Genomic DNA, 20,774 nt, shown 5'->3' with positions numbered 1-20,774 from the left:
ATGTCGAAAAACAAAATCTAAAACAGGAAATCATCAGCAAACATAGTTAACATCCATTCTTCAAAAAGGCCCACAAATTACGCGCAAATTTCATAAAGAAATAAAAAAATTTCCAAAGGAAATTTCAAACATTTTGTCACAAATAGAATAATAAAAATAAATTTTAAATATTTTAAGTCCAGGCTTCTAGATTATGTTTAAAAAAATAAAAATTAAAAAATCGTACCATTTGGGATCTTAAGCTACGTTCACAACTGCACTCCAGCAAAAAATGTTGAGTGTTCAAAATACGGATTGGAAAATTTTCTGTATAAATTGTCAAAGTGTAAAAATTTAAAAAATTAAAAAAATAAGACAAAACAAATATTTATTGAATCTGGTCGGTCTAATATACATATGTATCAAAAATTTAGAATTATTACCTTATAATAAGATAATTTTCAGGAAATCTCTATTGATATTCCAACTGTTGACTGGTATACTTCCAAAAATTGTAAAATGTTGGACTCTAAAATATTTTTGTAGTTCTTCATAAATTTTATGATCAATCCATCAAATTGTAAGAGTTATATTTTGGAACACATTAATCCTTTAACGAAATAAACAAAAATAATGATATAATTAATATTGAATATACATACTTTTGTATTTATTGAAATTACCTGTTATACTTTAGGAAACAATAAAAATAGGATTCTCTTATGATCAATACATTTCCCACCAAAGTTTAAATGGTCAGATCTATTTTTTACATTTTCTGCAAATAATCGACATTTTTAATGGAACCGCGTGATGAAATAAGACATATATAACTTACCAGATCCCTTTTTTATACCCTTCACCTTAGTGAGAAAGGTATATATAAGTTTGTCATTCCGTTTGTAATTTCTATAATATAATTTTCCGACCCCATAAAGTATATATATTCTGGATCCTTATAGGTAGCGGAGTTGATTAAGCTATGTCCGTCTGTCTGTCCGTCTGTGTGTTTGTTGAAATCAGTTTTTAGAGGACCCCAGATATAGGCGAGATCCGAATCTTCAATAATTCTCTTAGACATGCTTTCGAGAAGATCGCTATTTAAAATCAGCAAAATCGGTCCATAAATACCGGAGATATGAGCAAAAATCCGAGACAATATCTGAAAATTTCATACAAAAGACAATATTTTTCATGCTTTGATATAAGCAACAACAACAACACTGCTTATTAATTGAGTATTTCGTTTCATATGTTTGGGTGGCTGTGTGTTTCATTGCCTTGTTTATATTGTTTTTGTTTCTTGGTGCATTCCGTTTCGTATGTTTGGATGTCTGTTGGTTTCATTGCGTTGTGTATTTTGTTTTTGCTTTTTTTTGAGTATTTCCTTTCGTATGTTTCATTGCCTTGTGTATATTGTTGTTGATTTTTGGTGTATTCAGTTTTGTATGTTTGGATGTCTGTTGATTTCATTGCGTTGTGTATTTTGTTTTTTTGTGTGTTTGTTTCGTTTAGCGTTGTTTTTCGTTTTGCTATTGCTATAATGTTCGTTTTGCTATTGCTATAATAATGATATAAACGGGAAAATGAAATATATTAAAATTTTATAGAATTGATATTTTTTAAATACACTGTGGAGAAGGGTATATAAGATTCGGCACAGCCGAATATAGCACTCTTACTTGTTATATTTTAATTCGGTTAGAAGTATTTTAATAGGGGGTTACTGCTTTCTAAAAAAAATAAAATAATTAAAAATTAATTAATTTATTTATTGTTTTGAATCAATAAAAACATAACCTTTCATGAACATTTTTTAAATAACTTGGAATTAAACCGTCTATAAAGATCTGAAATTACTAAGTCATGGATTATTTTTAAAATTATTTACAGTCACTAACGATTTGCTTTTGACACTAATACTGCAATACTATTTTTTGTTTGCTCTCTTCTAATTAAAGAGTTATACATTTTCAAAAACTTAAGAATATTCGTATCATATAAAGGTCATAGAAAGACCTGGTGTTAATAACTAAAAAAGTACCTATAATTAGAGTAATTAAATCCAAAGCTATATGAAAATTAATAAAATTGTATTTAAAAAAGTTGGTTTTTCAAATATTTGATTTTAATATTAAATATCTTATATGGCAATTTCGTGTCAAGTGACCTGACCCAAGTCAAAAAATAATTTATGTATGAAACAGTAGTATTTATTTGAATATAATGATTCCAGCTAGCGTTTAAATACTTTAAGTAAAATTTTAAATGTATTTTTTTTGTTACGATAATGAAATACAAATAAAATTTTAGCTCAAAGTGATCATATGTAATCTAGAAACAGGACCTAAACGCGCAAATAGTTTAAAAAATATTGAAAGTTAAGATTTAAGTCAAATAAATCTAAATAGGTTAAAAATGCAATGTTCATCAAATGAAAGCCGAAACGTACAACTTGAAAAAGTCTTTAAATGCTTATAACTCCTAAACCAATTAAGAGAGAGACGAAATTTAATTCAATAACTCATTTAAGTTTTACAATGAATAATTAAAATTGAACATGACTGGACAAAACACAAAACATCACTGAACTTAGCAAAATTTCTGTATAATTAATTTTAATTTTTTTTCGCGTTCACGCTAAAAAATGGAGTATTTATATTCTTTTGTTTTTTGTACTCTTCTTACTATCATCCGGAAGTAACCTAAAACTATACTTCCAAACGGCGAAAACTAGAAATCAATGTATTTTGTTTTTGTAAAATGTGTGCTCTCGTCTGACAATCGTCCAGAAGTGACTACAATCCATACTTCCAGATGAATAAAATACAACATTAATGTGAACACTCTTCAAACTGTCTTCCAAAAGTGACATAAATATACAAATCAAGAAAATACAAATTAGGAAACAATGTATTTTGTTATTGTAAAATGTGTGTTCTCACCCAACTCTCATTCAGAAGTCTCTAAAACGTATACTTCCAGATGAAAAAAATTCAACAGTCATGGTTTTTTGTTTAAGCAAAATGGATGCACTCTTCTAATTATCATCCGAAAGTAACTTAAAAGTATATTTCTAGAAGACGAAAATTCGAAATCAATGTATTTTGTTTTTGTAAAATGTGCGTTCTCGACTGATAATCGTCCAGAAGTGTTTCTGACGTGGCGTCTGGGGTGATGTGCAATTGTTTTGTCTTCTAAATGTTTGAAGGGTTACTTTAAATCAGTGCTGCCCATACACATACTGTTACACATTAATTTGTATTGGTAAAGCAGCAGAGAACAAAATGTAACCCAAAATAAAACTGCACTAATAAAATGACTGCAAACTAAAAAGTATATTCTATCTGTCAAATTGATATTATGGATTTTGACAGACAGCGTACATTAAAGTTCATATATCACCTGTGCTCTCTCATTCATCTCCATAAATTCGACTTTCTCAAAATTTTGTTGTTGTATTTCTGTGTGGATTTTAAAAAAGTTGCGTACAGATCCCTACAAACATTTTCTATTGCGGAAGTTATTAGATTCATTTTTATAGATTTTATCTTGGTGAGTATAAAAATGGAAGAAGAGAAAACTCATCTTCTAGAAGACGAGAATACTCATCTTCTAGAAGAAGAGAATACTTTTCTTCTAGAAGATAAGATAGGAACACTTCTAGAAGAAGAGAAAACTCATCTTCTAGAAGATAAGATAGGAACACTTCTAGATGATACTAAGTAGTCACTTCAAGAAGTGACTTCCTAGTCACATCTAGAAGAGTCTTCCAAGAGTCATCAAGACGTTTCTTCTGCGGGTCTTCTAGAAGTATCTTCCTCGTTACCCTTAGACGTTCCCCAGCTCGGCATCAGTTCTTCCCGACTGGTGACAAGAATTCTTATACTTCCGCAACATCGCTTGCGAGCTTTTAGCACACGGTATATTATTGGTATACTTCCAAAAATTGCAAAACGTTGGACTCTAAAATATTTTTGTAGTTCTTCATAAATTTTATGATCAATCCATCAAATTATAAGAGTTATATTTTGGAACGCATTAATCCTTCAACGAAATAAACAAAAATAATGTTATAATTAATATTGAATATACATACTTTTGTATTTATTGAAACTACCTGTTATTCTTTAGGAAGCAATAAAAATAGGATTCTCTTATGATCAATACATTTCCTACCAAAGTTTAAACGGTCAGATCCATTTTTTAAATTTTCTGCAAATAATCGACATTTTTAATGGAACCGCGTGATGAAATAAGACATATATAACTTACCAGATCCCTTTTTTATATTTTAATTCCGTTAGAAGTATTTTAATAGGGGGTACAATATTAGCTACTGCTTTCTAAAAAAAATAATTAAAAATTAATTAATTTATTTATTGTTTTGAATCAATAAAAAACAAAAAATGTTCATGAAAACATTTTTTAAATAACTTGGAATTAAAGGTCTATAAAGATCTGAAATTACTAAGTCATGGATTATTTTTAAAATTATTTACAGTCACTACCGATAGAAACACTTTAACGACCCTAAACGGGATATTGCTTTTGACACTAATACTGCAATACTATTTTTTGTTTGCTCTCTCCTAATTAAGGAGTTATACACTTTCATACGTAATCTAGAAACAGGATCCAAACGCGCAAATAGTTTAAAAAATATTGAAAGTTAAGATTTAACTCAAATAAATCTAAATTAGTTAAAAATGCAATGTTCATCAAATGAAAGCCGAAACGTACAACTTGAAAAAGTATTTAAATGCTTATAACTCCTAAACCAATTAGGACAGAGACGAAATTTAATATAAAAACATTTTTAATTAAACATATTAGACTTCGTTTAAAAATAATGGAAATGGAAGCCGTTTAGAGTTGTTAACTTATTCCTAAAATAGTATTTTAATGTAAAATATGACAACTTACTTTTTAATTTTATTTATATAATCCTTGAAGATAATTACTTTTTTGTATATACACTATCGGACAAAATAAAGTGCAAAACTACTCATGCTATATTCTTTCATCGAAAAATCGGTTAAATGATTATTGAATATGGAAATTTTTTTCAAAATCATTTAGTTAATATACAACGCTACAATAATAACAATAAAACTAAATTATTGTAATTACAATTTTTCTGTAAAACTTCTAAAATAAAAGTAAATTCAATTTTTTTGTCGGACAAAATAAAGTGTAAATTTTATATATCATTATTTAAATTTCTTGTATATCAAAATTTTTTATCTATTTTGGTTCTGATTTGAATATCTGGATCTACTTAAGCCATTTTGGTAATTTTGTTCAGCATTGTTATTCGCAATCGCCTTTCCTTCCCCTTGCTTTTCGCATATGATTATTTTCAAAAGAAATCCGTTTTTGATCACTATTTCATCGGAATTTTTTGATCAATTGTGGTCCAAAATTAATCTATTGGATTTAGGGCGGTGCTCTGAGCAACTTATTTAAATTTTCAGTGTTCTTTCGTACAGTAATGCTATTTTTTAACTTTATCAAGCGCTTAAGCTTATTATCTTTCCGAGATATAAAGTTGCCCAAGTCCATTTCGAAGGCACTGATCTTAAGATTTGACTGTAATATGCTCACATAGTGTTCACTAGAGCTTTTTGAATAAATTTCCCCTAGGTTCCCCACAGCTAACATTAAAAATTAAACACATACGAAGAGTCAACTGACCCATACGTTCAATCTTTCACCAACACATTTAAAAGCATGGAAATTTTTTTTCGGTTTTAGTATTTAATTTTGTATTTTTTACCTCAAATTTGCGTAGATAGTCAGATGAGTCCTAATTTGTACCGAAAATTTTAAAATGTCGACAATGAGTGTGAGTTAAACCCTTCAATATACAATATTTTAAAAACAATACCCCAGGTTTTAAACATTATGGTGGGGGGCTATCGGTATTGGTACATTATTCAACCTTAGGAGCGGGAATCTTAGTGAAGATGGAGTAAACAATAACAATTGAGCAATTCACGAGCGTATTTAATAATTTTTTTTAAATAAATGCCGTAAAAATGGATTTGGGACACTTAATGCCTCAACAGATTTATGACTTCAAACACACGACAAAGGTTAAAAACATTACTGTAAGAAAAAAAAACACTGAAAAATTGGAATGACCTACTCAGACCATCGCCCTAAATCCAATAGATTAATTTTTGACCACAATTGATAAAAAATTCTGCTGAAATAGCGAACAAAAACGGATTTCATTTGAAAATAATCGTATGGGGGAAAGCAAGGGGAAGGGAAGACGATTGCGAATAATAATGGTAAAAAAATTAAAACAATGGCTTAAGTAGATCCAGATATTCAAATCAGAACCAAAATAGATAAAAAATTTTGATATACAAAAAATTTAAATAATGATATATAAAATTTACACTTTATTTTGTCCGACAAAAATGTGAATTTACTTTAATTTTGGATGTTATACATAAAAATTTTAGGTGGAATGATTTTGTTTTATTGTAATTTTTGTAGCATTGCATATAAACTAAATGAATTTTAAAAAATTCCATTTCTAGTGGGGTGGATGGAATCCCTGATTTTGTGCTTACGAAAACACGCCGTAACACCTGGCGTTTTCTGGCAGTGTTGTTTAATCACTGCCTGAATATTGGATATTTCCCCAGGGCATGGAAAAGGGCACTTATAGTGCCAATTCTTAAACCAAGGACTGATCCTAGACAATGTGCCAGCTATAGGCCGATATCACTACTGTCTCCATTCGGTAAATTATTGGAGCAATTTATACTGACGAGGCTAATTGACGGTTTTACTGAGGGTAATTCCTTACTGGATGCACAATTTGGTTTTAGGAAGGGTCATTCGACTTCCCACGCGCTGACGGTATTTGCGGACTACGTGTCAAAGGGTCTCAATAGGAGATACCCGACAATTACTGTGAGCCTGGATTTTGAGAAGGCTTTTGATACCGCCTGGCAGGATGTCATTGTTACTAAGCTTTTGGATAGGGGTGTAGATAGGAACCTGTGTAGGATTGTCTCTAACTTTCTTGACGATAGAACGTTTGCTGTAGGAGTCGGTGACACCAAATCTGGTGAGAGGACGGTAACTGCCGGTGTACCACAGGGTTCAATATTGGGCCCTGTTCTGTATAATGCCCTTATGAGCGATATCCCAGCGCCACCTGATGGCGACCTACTGCTTCTTTATGCGGATGATATCCTCATAGCGGCATCTGGACCTAGGGCTAGGACTGTGAACGCGCGTATGAACGTTTATCTGTCGGAACTCGCGGAATACTTCACCAAGTGGGGACTTCGATTGAATGTCTCGAAGTCGGTCGCTGTCATTATTAAGGGCCGGCGAAAATACCTGTATCCGAACAGTAGGTCATTCATCCCATCTCTCAAGATTGGGAATGAGTGGCTTCCTGTATCGGACAGGATGAGATACCTTGGTGTGGTGTTCCACGAGAACTTCGAGTTCTATCGCCATATCGTACCAAGCGTACTTACGCGGTGTACAGGGGCATACTTGGCCATCGAAGGGGTCTTGATAGGAGGGTGGGTTTGCTTCTCTATCGGCAAGTAATCCGTCCCCTCATGTCCTATGCCTTTCCAGTCTGGTTCAGAATATCTTCTGCTCAGATGGAACGGCTTAGGATTTGGGAGAGACGGATTTTGGTAGCCTGTCTAGGATTGAGGCGTAGACGTGGTTCGGACGGAATTTGGCGCAGACCTTCCTGCAGGTCCATCTACAGGGCAATAGATTTTGAGAGGATAGATTCGTTTATGGTCAGGACTGGTATATCATTTCTTGAAAAGGCTCGTTCATTAGAGAACGGCCTAGTCCAGGAATGTTTTGTTAGAGCGGGAGATCTGGAGAATGTCCGTGCATCACGGTATATGTCCCCGGTGGATCTTCTCACTTTAGGGGAAGCTGGTCTTCTCTTCGAGGGTGCAAACCTGTTGTTTTACCACGGAAGAATAGGTACACTTGATACACAGAATGTGGTGTATAACACTGCACAATAGGCCAAGGGCCAACCTTTTGTAAATATTCCTCTTCTTACTTTTGTATATATTTTTTTAATCCTATCCTTGTATTTATCTCCCCCTTAGTTTTAAGTTATTATTTAAGATTATCTTTTAAGTATCTACATATATATCTCCTTTTTTTCCTTTTTTTCGGAGAATCTTATTGAATGTTCCATAGAATGTGAAAATTATTCATTTAAATTAGATTTATTGGTAACAGTACTATTAAACATATATATTTAATTAGTTGATAAGTCCCTTAAGGATACTATAGTATTTGGGAAAAAATATTATTTATAATTTAGTTTTAATGAAACATATGTAAAAAGGAAATTTTTGGAAATAAATTGAACTTGAACTTGAAAAAATTCCATATTCAGTAATCATTTAACAGATTTTTCGCTGAAAGAATATAACATGAGTACTTTTGCACTTTATTTTGTCCGATAGTGTATTTAATAAACTTCACCAATTAACAAAACCTTCTTAAATGTTTATTAACAGTTGACTTTTAACACAACACTGTCATATTGTTTTTTATTACTTAAGATTCACAATATATTAATTACACTGTTTTTCCATAAATATTAAATTCAATGACTCATTTAAGTTTTACAATGAATAATTAAAATTGAACATGACTGGATAAAACACAAAACATCACTGAACTTAGCAAAATTTCTGCATTATTTATTTTTAATTTTTTTCACGTTCATGCTAAAAAATGGAGTACCTATTTATATTTTTTTGTTTTCGTACTTTTCTTACTATCATCCGGAAGTAACCTAAAAGTATACTTCCAGAAGGGGAAAACTAGAAATAAATGTATTTTGTTTTTGTAAAATGTGTGCTCTCGTCTGACAATCGTCCAGAAGTGACTACAATCCACATTTCCAGATGAATAAAATACAACATTAATGGAACACTATTCAAACTGTCTTCCAATGTCTTCCAGAAGTGACATAAACATACAAATCAAAAAGATACAAATTAGAAAACGATGTATTTTGTTATTGTAAAATGTGTGTTCTCATCCAACTCTCATTCAGAAGTCACTAAAACGTATACTTCCAGATGAAAAAAATCAGCAGTCATGGTTTTCTGTTTAAGCAAAATGGATGCACTCTTCTAACTATCATCCGGAAGTAACTTAAAAGTATATTTCTAGAAGACGAAAATTCGAAATCAATGTATTTTGTTTTTGTAAAATGTGCGTTCCCGTATGACAATCGTCCAGAAGTGTTTCTGACGTGGCGTCTGGGGTGATGCGCAATAGTTTTGTCTTCTAAATGTTTGGAGGGTAAGCTTATAGTGTAGGTGAGACAACGCAACGTCAGCAGAAATTTCTTGCCCTATCTCGCGTGATAGGGAATCGCGATTTTGGGCAACATTGGTTTAAATACATTTTAAAAAGCGAAATTTGACACGGGAATAGTTATTAACACAATGTCCATGGATTAATTGCAGAAATAAAAATGTATCAAATTAAAAATGTATCAAAATTCCTGTATCATAAAGCTTGTGTGCTTTTACAATTTCTACATACATATGTACATATTTACGATGATCTTCACACCTCTATTTAACATGGATTAAATCTGTCAATTCCTCTGCAACCACTAACCCATACCCCTTCCTTATATATATTGTTGAACATTGTTCCTTAGCTCTGACCTATGTTTCTTTGTAACAAATCTATTATAAAAATGTTCAACCTATCCATTCGTCTGCATGTACATGTCTTCTTGGCATAACCTAACTACATATTTCCTGAAAAATAAGCTTCTTATTAGGAAAATTAAGCATTCAAAATGTTTTTATTTATTTAAAATATTGAATTATTATTTTTTAAAAAAAATTGTTATTTTTTATTAAACACTAGATTTTTGTACCCGGCGTTGCCCGGGGTTTTAAGTGGTTTCATAACATTATACTTAAGTATTCTCCCGTTAGAGTAAACTAAAAATGTGCTTTATGTCCATAGAACAATTTCTGAAATTTTTCAACATTTTAAAATATAAAAATTTCGTTGACTTAAATAACATAACATAGCATTTACGAAATTAAAAAAGTTTACTCATTTTATTCCTCACTAAGAGATTACTTCACAATTTTTTTCCAATTTACAAAGCTAAAAGATTCCAAAATTATAATTCTAATAATATCTAGTTAGGTAAAACTAGAATATACATATTTAACTTAAGAGAAAGAATAATTCTTGACTTAAAGTATAAAGTGCTAATTTTTCCCTAACTTATTCATGTTTCAAAAAATGCTGAAGGTCTCCTTATAAAGAAACTCCTAGCAATTTTTTTGTAATCTTATAAAGCTATAAAAGAAATTTTATTGAATTTGAACAATATTTATAAAAGATACCAAAACAGTACCAAAAATACTACCCATACCCTCTTTCTCCATTGAATTATTCAAATTTATGTATTTTGTTTAATATATTTTGTATCATTTCAGAAATCGATGTTGTAGAACATTTATTAAGAAAATCACGTCAGAGGAGCTCCTTTCCTTCTTTAATGATAATTTTCAAAAACACATATTTTGACCGATTACGGAAAAATATTAATAAAGAAATAAATATTTCTCAAATTTCATAAAACTACAAAAAATGTAGCAAAGGAACGCATAATAAGCCGTTTTTGCACATTGAGTTTGAATTTCTTTTTTATGTTTTTCCCTCTAGGGGTGGACTTTCGAATACACATATCTCTGAAACTAAAAACTCATCGTCTAAAATATTTTTACTTAAGAACGAAAAAAATCAGACTAAAACATAGAAGTACAAATTTTTCCTGTTTTTTCGCCTTTTCTCCTATTTCGAAACGGAACTTTGCTACATAATACATATTTCAGAAAGCTTAATCAGAAATGTTTTTGCTTGAGCACACTGAAATAATCCATGCTCAACTTTACGAAAAAAAATTTCGTAACTTATATTTTCGTAATATTTACAAAAATTTCGTGTATAATACGAAATATTACTTATGGCTTTTGAGCTCATAAATATGTTAAATGTTCGTGTATCACACCAAAAATCTGCAAAACTAAGTTTTTTATAAGTTTTAATGATAGTGCTGAGTTTCGCAATGATCGGTCCTCATTTGATCACATCCCCCATATAATGTCCCCTTAATAAAAGTACTTGATGGTTCAAATTCACTTATAAACACTAATAGTACGGCGATATTCTACATAAATAACTTTAATGTAGACGTTAATCCCTTTACCAAAATTTATAGGGATAGGCCCCTATTAACCACCTACCCCCATATAACCCTCATTCAGAAAATCCAATATGTCAATAAATTGTAAAAATATTTCTGAACATTTGTAACGTAATCACTGGTGTAGGGCATCATATCGTCAGCCATGATCAACTATAAATTTTTACTTGTTTATTTATTTGGTTTATTTATTCACTGCAGTAGTTTGAATTGTCTGAAAATATGCATTTATTGAGTCTCTTTACGCAGCAAAAACAGATTTCCCTTTTTTACCGGCTTTTTCCCCTAAGGGTGGGAGTTCTAAATATATGAACATATGTCTGAGATTATCAAAATCATAGTTTATAATATTTTGGCTTTGGAATAGAAAAAATCGTTCTTAAAGCACAAAAGTACTAATTTTGTCAGATTTTCGCCATTTGGCCTATTTTTTTTGTCCCCTTCCGGTCCAATTTTCGCAACGGCACTTTATTAATTTATATTTCTAACAAATTAAGTAGTTTAATCGAAAATGATTTTGCTTAAGGATAGACAAAATCAGTATTTACTATCAATAGTACTCATTTTGCCCGTTTTTCACCTATTTTAAACCATTTTTGCCCCCTCCTAGTCCAAGTTCTCAAAAAATATATAGCCTATAACACTCTCCAAGTATAGATCTAACTATGTTCCAAATTTGAAGAAAATCAGTTCAGCCGTTTAGGCGTGATTGACGAACAAACAAACTAACAAACGAACAGACTTACAAAGAGATTTATAATATATATTAGGATATTAGGATTAGTTAATGATTTTAAACCTAATCGATATTAGATGATTTTTGAAGAAATATTGATTTGTACCTTTGTGTAAAAACTATTCCAAATAGCACTATAAAGCAACTTATTAATGGACCATTTGGTAATAGAATAGACTAATAAACACAGAAAATAACTGTAAAGCCGGTTTTAAATCCGGAAAAGTCGGATAAGCTCATTTGTAACCAGTTATTTTTTGGTCATCGTCAAACAAAAATAAGTAGTTATTCACCCAAAAACAAAGTACTTACACTTTGCTCCAATATTACTTGCCTACATACCGGGTAAGTAAAGATTTTTCTGGAATACGATAAATTCCAGTCATTTTTGGTAAAGATAGCCGACAAATAAATATTATTTCGATATGGTACACTAAACATTCCCAAATATTGCAAAGTTTGACTTTTTAACTCCACAGTTTATGGGTTAAGAATGTCCGATTTTAATAAAACTGCGGATATATATATTTTATATTATCTAGGCTATAATTCTCTGATAATATTTTATTTAAAATGGCCAAATTTGAGCAAAAACTTAAAAAAATCGATATTTTCCCCTAGTAAATGCACTTGAAAACTTCAGAGCCGTTGCGGCACCTGTTAACATTATCCTATCAGCCTAATTTTTTGTATGACATAGTTTTACAACCCAAAGAACAATTCTAGAGGGGAGGACGGGCAAAATTCGCAACTTCGTTTTTTTGGAGCACTCTAAGGTCAGCTCCACTACCGAAATTCACTCAAATGCACATAACTAATTAAGAAATAGAGATATTGGAATGATATTCGACATAAATAGTGTTTTATGTATGCGTATACGACTCCACTAATTTTTTTCCGGATCGGTCCATAATTGGTCATAGCTATCATATAAGGACCACATCCGATAACCACGTTAACATACATTTTTCATTACTGAATGAAGATATGAATATGTTTAAAGTAGATATAAACCACCCTGAGAAATATTTCCCAAATCGGTCCACAATTGGTCATAGATTCCATATAAGATGCACTTCCGATAATCGCATATCTAATTGATAAATAAAGATATCGGACTAAAATTTCAAATAAATAAGTTTTTTATATATACAAATCACTCCCTTTCTGGATAGACCCATAATTTTTCTAGTCTCCGATATACCACTTCCGAAAATTGCTTAAACTCACATATTTCATAGACAAAAATATATATAATATATTTTTTTATATATAAATCATATTGAAAAATGTTTGGATCAGTCCATAATTGCTCAAAGCTCTAATATAAGATCCACTTTCTTAAGTCACTTCATCCCGCGTATACATATGTATACATATACATATTTGGATAAAATCCACATAGAATATTTTGTGTATCGATAAATCATTCTGCGAAATTGGTCATATCTTTCATAAAGATTATAGACTTGATCAAAGTTAGTGGCATAGATGCATAAAGCAGCATATAAATGATTTCTAAATGATAACACCCTCATCACGGAATATCTAAAACTACTTACATGGGTTTTCATAAAAAGTAGCTTATAGGTGGGGGGTATTTAAGATTCGGCCAAGACGAATATAGCAATCTAACTTGTTTAATTTTCAAAACTGTATTGAGCACCCTGTATATCAAAACTATTTTTTAAAGTACGACAAAAATTTTATTGTTTCAGTTTCACCATTAGATATCAGATTGCTAGGAGCACACCAACCCCTTTCTGCTGGACGTCGTTATGATCTTCTGTGCCAGAGCTCGGGTTCTCGTCCGCCAGCAGTTATAACATGGTGGTTAGATGGTGTGCGATTGGAGAAAACAACTGAAACGGTGAGTATGCAATATTTTGTCAATGCCATTATTATCTAATAAAACAATATTATTTAATAACAAGTAAGAGTGCCTTACCACAGTGTATTTAAAATTTTCCCGTATATATCATTATTATAGCAATAGCAAAACGAACAACAACAACGCACAGTGGTATAGGAAAAAAAAAAGAGGGAAATAATTCGGTAACTTCTAAACGGTTAATCCGATTTTAATGAAATTTGGTATGCACAAAGAGGAGGTGTTGTCGAGTTTAGGTTTTGAATTTGGACCTTATAGGCCAACCAGGGGCCCGGCGGGGGGTCCTCAAATTAGGACACCTCGGCTATGTTAAATTTTTAAAACGATCCTATTTCTTCATTTGAGTTCCGATTTAAAAAAAATTTCGTATATAGAATCTCCTCATCGAGCACTATAAAAAATGTCGTCGTAGCAGTAAATTATCTCTTATAGTTTAGGAGATATTCGCATTTGAATATTAAAATTTTAAAATTTTTACCGTCCTTACTTTAGTTTTTTTGATAATAGCAGGTCCAAATATTTCCGATTTTCGCCATTTTTTTTTATTTGCTTAACAACAAGTTTATATACCAAGCAGTGAAAGAATTATGTAAAAATCATGACTGAGTCCAAAGTTATAGGCATTTAAATTTAAAAAATTAAAAAAAGGCGATTTTTTGTCATTTTTTTGGGAAAAAAGTATCTTTTTCTTTTTAAGTTATCTAAAAAGTTTCTAAGAAGATGTATATAGAATTTATACTTTTTGGAAAGCTGACTTTACATAAAATACGATAAATGAAACAAAACCTAAAAATTTTTGATACCGAGGGGACCAGGTCCATCCAAAAAAACCCTATTTTTTATGGAAAATTAAATTTTGAGCAAAAATTCTCAAATCGCATAGTCGATATCAAATTATAGTGACCTGTTTTATATGACCCAATAAGTTCTTAATCATTTTGTAACGGGTTTCGATAACCCCGCCCCTGGTATGGATATAATAGGCAAAAAACCAAAAAATCCCATTTTTGGGATTTTTTAAAACTTTTTTGGGAATTCCGGGATTTCTAATAAGAAAATTCGAAATTTTGATTTAATTTTGGATTTTAAGTAAAAAAATCTACCTAACTGTAAAATTTCATCAAAAAATATTCATAAATAAAATTTTTATTGCAATTAGAAAAATTTGTATCTTCGCAAAAACTGAATAAAAAACATTTTTTAATTTTTTTTAACAAAAGTATTCCGCGAATTTTTTAATTTTCAAAAATTATATACAGTTTTGAAAAATAGACAAAATTACCTTTCCATTGATATATAACATGCCTACCTAATGTTTTTTAAGTGACAAATTAATTAGGGAAAACTCAACATCTTTTAGAAAATTTGCCTAGCACTATTATTTTCATCCATAAGGTTAACTCTTAAATTTGTTACATATATGGATGAAAATAATAGTGCTAGGTAAATTTTCTAAAAGATGTTGAGTTTTCCCTAATTAATTTGTCACTTAAAAAACATTAGGTAGGCATGTTATATATCAATGGAAAGGTAATTTTGTCTATTTTTCAAAACTGTATATAATTTTTGAAAATTAAAAAATTCGCGGAATACTTTTTTTAAAAAAAATTAAAAAATGTTTTTTATTCAGTTTTTGCGAAGATACAAATTTTTCAAATTGCAATAAAAATTTTATTTATGAATATTTTTTGATGAAATTTTACAGTTAGGTAGATTTTTTTACTCAAAATCCAAAATTAAATAAAAATTTCGAATTTTCTTATTAGAAATCCCGGAATTCCCAAAAAAGTTTTAAAAAATCCCAAAAATGGGATTTTTTGGTTTTTTGCCTATTATATCCATACCAGGGGCGGGGTTATCGAAACCCGTTACAAAATGATTAAGAACTTATTGGGTCATATAAAACAGGTCACTATAATTTGATATCGACTATGCGATTTGAGAATTTTTGCTCAAAATTTAATTTTCCATAAAAAATAGGGTTTTTTTTGGATGGACCTGGTCCCCTCGGTATCAAAAATTTTTAGGTTTTGTTTCATTTATCGTATTTTATGTAAAGTCAGCTTTCCAAAAAGTATAAATTCTATATACATCTTCTTAGAAACTTTTTAGATAACTTAAAAAGAAAAAGATACTTTTTTCCCAAAAAAAATGACAAAAATCGCCTTTTTTTAATTTTTTAAATTTAAATGCCTATAACTTTGGACTCAGTCATGATTTTTACATAATTCTTTCACTGCTTGGTATATAAACTTGTTGTTAAGCAAATAAAAAAAAATGGCGAAAATCGGAAATATTTGGACCTGCTATTATCAAAAAAACTAAAGTAAGGACGGTAAAAATTTTAAAATTTTAATATTCAAATGCGAATATCTCCTAAACTATAAGAGATAATTTACTGCTACGACGACATTTTAGTGCTCGATGAGGAGATTCTATATACGAAATTTTTTTTAAATCGAAACTCAAATGAAGAAATAGGATCGTTTTAAAAATTTAACATAGCCGAGGTGTCCTAATTTGAGGACCCCCCGCCGGGCCCCTGGTTGGCCTATAAGGTCCAAATTCAAAACCTAAACTCGACAACACCTCCTCTTTGTGCATACCAAATTTCATTAAAATCGGATTAACCGTTTAGAAGTTACCGAATTATTTCCCTCTTTTTTTTTCCTATACCACTGTGGCAACGCTAAACGAAAAAAAATGTATTTTTTATGAAATTTTCAGAGGTTGTCTCGGATTTTTGTTCATATCTCCGGTATTTATGGACCGATTTTGCTGATTTTAAATAGTGATCTTATCAAAAACATGTCTAACAGAATTATTGAAGATTTGGATCTCGCCGATATCCGGCGTCCTCCGAAAACTGATTTCAACAAACACACAGACGGACAGACAGACAGACGGACATAGCTTAATAAACTCCGCTCCATCCAGAATATATATACTTTATGGGGTCGGAAAATTATATTCACCTTCTCACGAAGGTGAAGGGTATAACAAGTCAGATTTCTATATTATATACCCTTCACCAAGTATGTTTTAAAAACCCTCTATTTTTAGAATTTAATTTAATTTCATAGAATTGCAATTAATTTAATTTTTGTATTTTATTATAATTTTACATTTTATATCTGCATCAAAGTAAAAACAACAATAACAAATACATCATTTGTAGTACAAGTCGCATTTTGGATCGAATTGTATCTTTGATTACATTTCACACATAACATACACACAAACAAATATAAACTGTATTAGCGCAGAAAGAAATAGTAACTGTTGTACCTATACGCTGTATTGCCACTCTCAAACAAATATAAACTGCATTACTAACATATTACTGCTTTATCTCGTTGTTGTTTTTATGCTTTTATTTATAATTTATTGAGGAAATTTTCAGAGGTAGTCTCAGATTTTTGCACATTCTTCAGTTTTTAATGGACCGTTTTTGCTGATTTTCAATAGGAAACTTCTCGAAAGCATGCCTGACAGAATTATTGAAGATTTGGATACCAAAGATATCTGGGGTCTTCAGAAAATTTATTTCAACAGACAGACGGACATGGCTTAATCGATTCCGCTATCTATAAGGATCCAGAATATATATACTTTATAGGGTCGGAAAATTATATTGTGGAAATTACAAACGGAATGACGAACTTAAAAATAAAACAGTAGTTGAATTATTTTTACAAAGCAATCTTGTAGATTTCATTTGAAATCTTTCTTCAAATCCACGCCGTTTAATAACACAGACCAACCTGAAGGTTTGTAAAAACTATTGAAAGCAACCGACTGATTTTAATGTATTTTTAGTTGCTGGCCTACTATCCCATAGTACTATACTTGGTGCAAATTTCATCCAAATCGGAAGACATCGATTTTAAAAGACACTTGACATGAAATTCCCCATATGTATGTATTTTTCTCTATCACCCACAATTTTCTCCCAAAATGGCATTGAATATGTATTTAGTTCATTTAATAAGGACATTTTACATTTTTTCGATATCATCATAAATACGGCTCATCGTTATATATTTTTCCTAAGTTACATATAAATCGGTTGAAAATAAAATAATATTTCACTATAATTTAGTTTGACCTTCATAGTTTATTGGTTAACATTATTCGGTTTTTCTGACTCTTGAATTTATATTTTAAAAAAAATTTATACAAAATACAAAAATTATTTAAGGCTAATCTTCAAAAATATTAGCAAAATATGTATAGTTTTCTTCAAAATTCTCAAAATTCAAATCGAAGGTACCGCTAACCTGAGAGAGATATCGACCTAATTTCTTTATTACTCTATATAATGAAGATAACGACTCATATTTGAATTAATAGAAATACATTTAATGTAATTAATATTTTTTTAGGATATTTCCCAAAATGTGTTAAATATCTTGAAATATTTATGTTTTTGACAATAAATGATCTGAGTAATTTGTAATAACTTCTACATTTTTTTTAACTGATTTTTTTTTTTGACAAAAAAATAAAAATTTGACTTACGTAAGGATAGGTTAGGTTAGGTTGATAGGAGGATGTACAGTACATCAAATCCGAAGAAATACCTTTTTCAGTGTTCAGAAACTCAGTTTCCTGGACGTAATTCCTAAGAATTTTCCAATCAGTGTTAGCCAGGAATGTTATTTCCGGAATAACATCGCTTCCAAGATACTTGGATCTAACTTCGACGAATACGTGACAGTGGCAAAGAATGTGCTCCAGAGTTTCACTGTCCTCTCCACATGCTCCACATTCATCTGGATCCGCACGGCCGATTTTGTATAGATGTGCTCGTAATCCTGTGTTTCCACTCAGAATACGTCGTACTAACTTCAGCCTTGCTCATTCTGAGGAGATTTATCGTCTTGTTCTCATCAGAGTCACCCCATAGGATCTTTGTGGTTCTACCCACCGTTTCATTATTCCAAGAGGCCTTATGGTATTCTCTCATCCATACTTTTAATTCAGATTTTGTTGCGTCGAATGGTTTTGCATTCGTCAGGTTAACTACCTCGAGCTCCCTTCCCTTTAAAGCTATTACATTCGCCCTTTCGTTGACGACTACTCCCGAGTGTCCTGGTACCCTTATGATGTAAACCTTACCTCTGGGAGAGTATTCAGTTAAAGCTTTCTTACAATCCAATGTGGTCTTAGATTTAATTCCATCACCTGATATCGCCTTAATTGCCTTCTGGCTCTCGGTGAATATATTAAGGGCCGTGGGCGCCATATTTATTCTAATCCAATTTATACATTCCGTTATTGCTCGGACTTCTGCCTGGAAGCTTGTGTTATGATTAGGTAAACGGTGGTATATTTCTGTTTCTGGGTCTTCAATATATAACCCCAGGCCCACTTTATCCCCCAATTTTGAGCCAACCGTATAACACCGGATTCCTACCGATATTTGCTCTAATCTTCCGCTTGACCAAGACATTCTATCTGGGATCAGCGTTTCAAAGTTTCCGACATATTCTGTGTCTGGTATGCGATCAGGCACGTCCGATGATTGTGTATAACCTTCCAATGTGTCCAGTATACATTGATGACGTGTCCTATAACCACTTCTGGACGTTCGCCTGTAAGCGCCGCCCCATTTCTAAAATATGTTTCAATGGATGGAATACCTAGCAACTTTTCCAGAGCTTTGGTTGAAGTAGTACACATGGCACCAATTATACTCAAGCAGCAATTATACGGTGAACTCCCTGTAGTAGTTTGATATGACAGTTTTTGTCCACAGCAGCCCACCAGATTATTGAAGCATATGCTAGGTTTAATTACACTTTTTAAAGCCAATTTGTCATAGTAGGACTAAGACCCCATTTTATGCCTATAGTTCTCCTACATATTTCCGGCAAGCATTACACCTAAGTACTTAACTTAATCATAACTCTGGTAACCCTGCTCTAGTTCAGTCGTGATTTTAATTGTGCTCCGATTTTGTTAAACTTTAATTGGTGAAATTATTAATAAAACTGAGTTCCTGATATATCGCCTAAAAGCTAAGTATTCCCCTGAATATTCTATACAATTGAATGATCAAGTTGTGTTATATTATCTCTAAGTAAAGCATTTTTTTCATTTCTTTTATTTCTTCGTTCAACAACAACAACAATATAAGAACATACAAGTTTTATTATTCCATACCATGATACAACCATAGGAAGGTAGAATCAGTAGGGAGAGTTGTCAATTCTCTGCCTTGTTAAGTCAAACAAAAAAGAACTAAAAAGAGAAAAACTTAATAATCTTCAAATGAAAACCACGAAAAATACCATGAAATGATTCTTGAACGGCACACGCAATCAGCATTCCACAATTCTGTATCCTGTTTTTGATTTTTATTGGTTTTACAATCTTTTTGATTCAAATTATTCAATTTTCAATTCAATTAACAAAAAATTTTCAATAAGTTTTATTTGATGTTTTTCTTTATATTTTTTAATTTTCTTTTTTGTGACAATTCAAGGCATGTAAAATTGAGAACGTACTTTTCTACTGATTCTACCTTATTATTGTTTTATTATGATTCCATACAATTTGTTTTTGGATTTTCATCTGCATTTTGTTCCCTTCTTCCCTAATTGTCAATCTGATAAAGTTACCAAACTACTATTGTTTGTTTTCTTTACGGTATTGCCACTCTGTTCTAGTTGCATTATTTATAACAAATCCTAGGTTTGTGTCCTTACTAGTTACCTACAATATTGCCAATACTTCTTAATCCCATACAATTTCCGGTGTGTGCATCGAATAATATCAGATATGGACTGTATAAGTAGAAATTGTAATATTTCTGGTGATGAACGTATGGTATTCTGTTGGCTGTACCTGGGAAACTACCATTTAAAATCTAGTGGACTTAAAGCTCGCGA

General features: G+C 31.1%; 1 protein-coding gene across 1 annotated transcript in view; it reads left to right on the top strand.

Annotated features, from left to right (window-relative positions):
• Positions 1-20,774, top strand: part of LOC119600063 (nephrin-like) — a 279,877-nt gene that overhangs the window by 245,083 nt on the left and 14,020 nt on the right. Inside the window, exon 7 of the mRNA XM_037950088.1 lies at positions 13,706-13,857. Within this exon, the coding sequence (XP_037806016.1) occupies positions 13,706-13,857 (152 nt within the window). The remainder of the gene's footprint in view (positions 1-13,705; positions 13,858-20,774) is intronic.

Source organism: Lucilia sericata, unplaced genomic scaffold, assembly GCF_015586225.1.
Source record: "Lucilia sericata isolate MDLA Ls3-8-SP2 unplaced genomic scaffold, ASM1558622v1 Contig000103F_arrow, whole genome shotgun sequence".
NCBI classification, from domain to species: Eukaryota; Metazoa; Arthropoda; class Insecta; order Diptera; family Calliphoridae; genus Lucilia; species Lucilia sericata.
The sequence above is the reverse complement of the archived record's forward strand: the minus strand, read 5'-3'. Positions and strand labels throughout refer to the sequence as shown.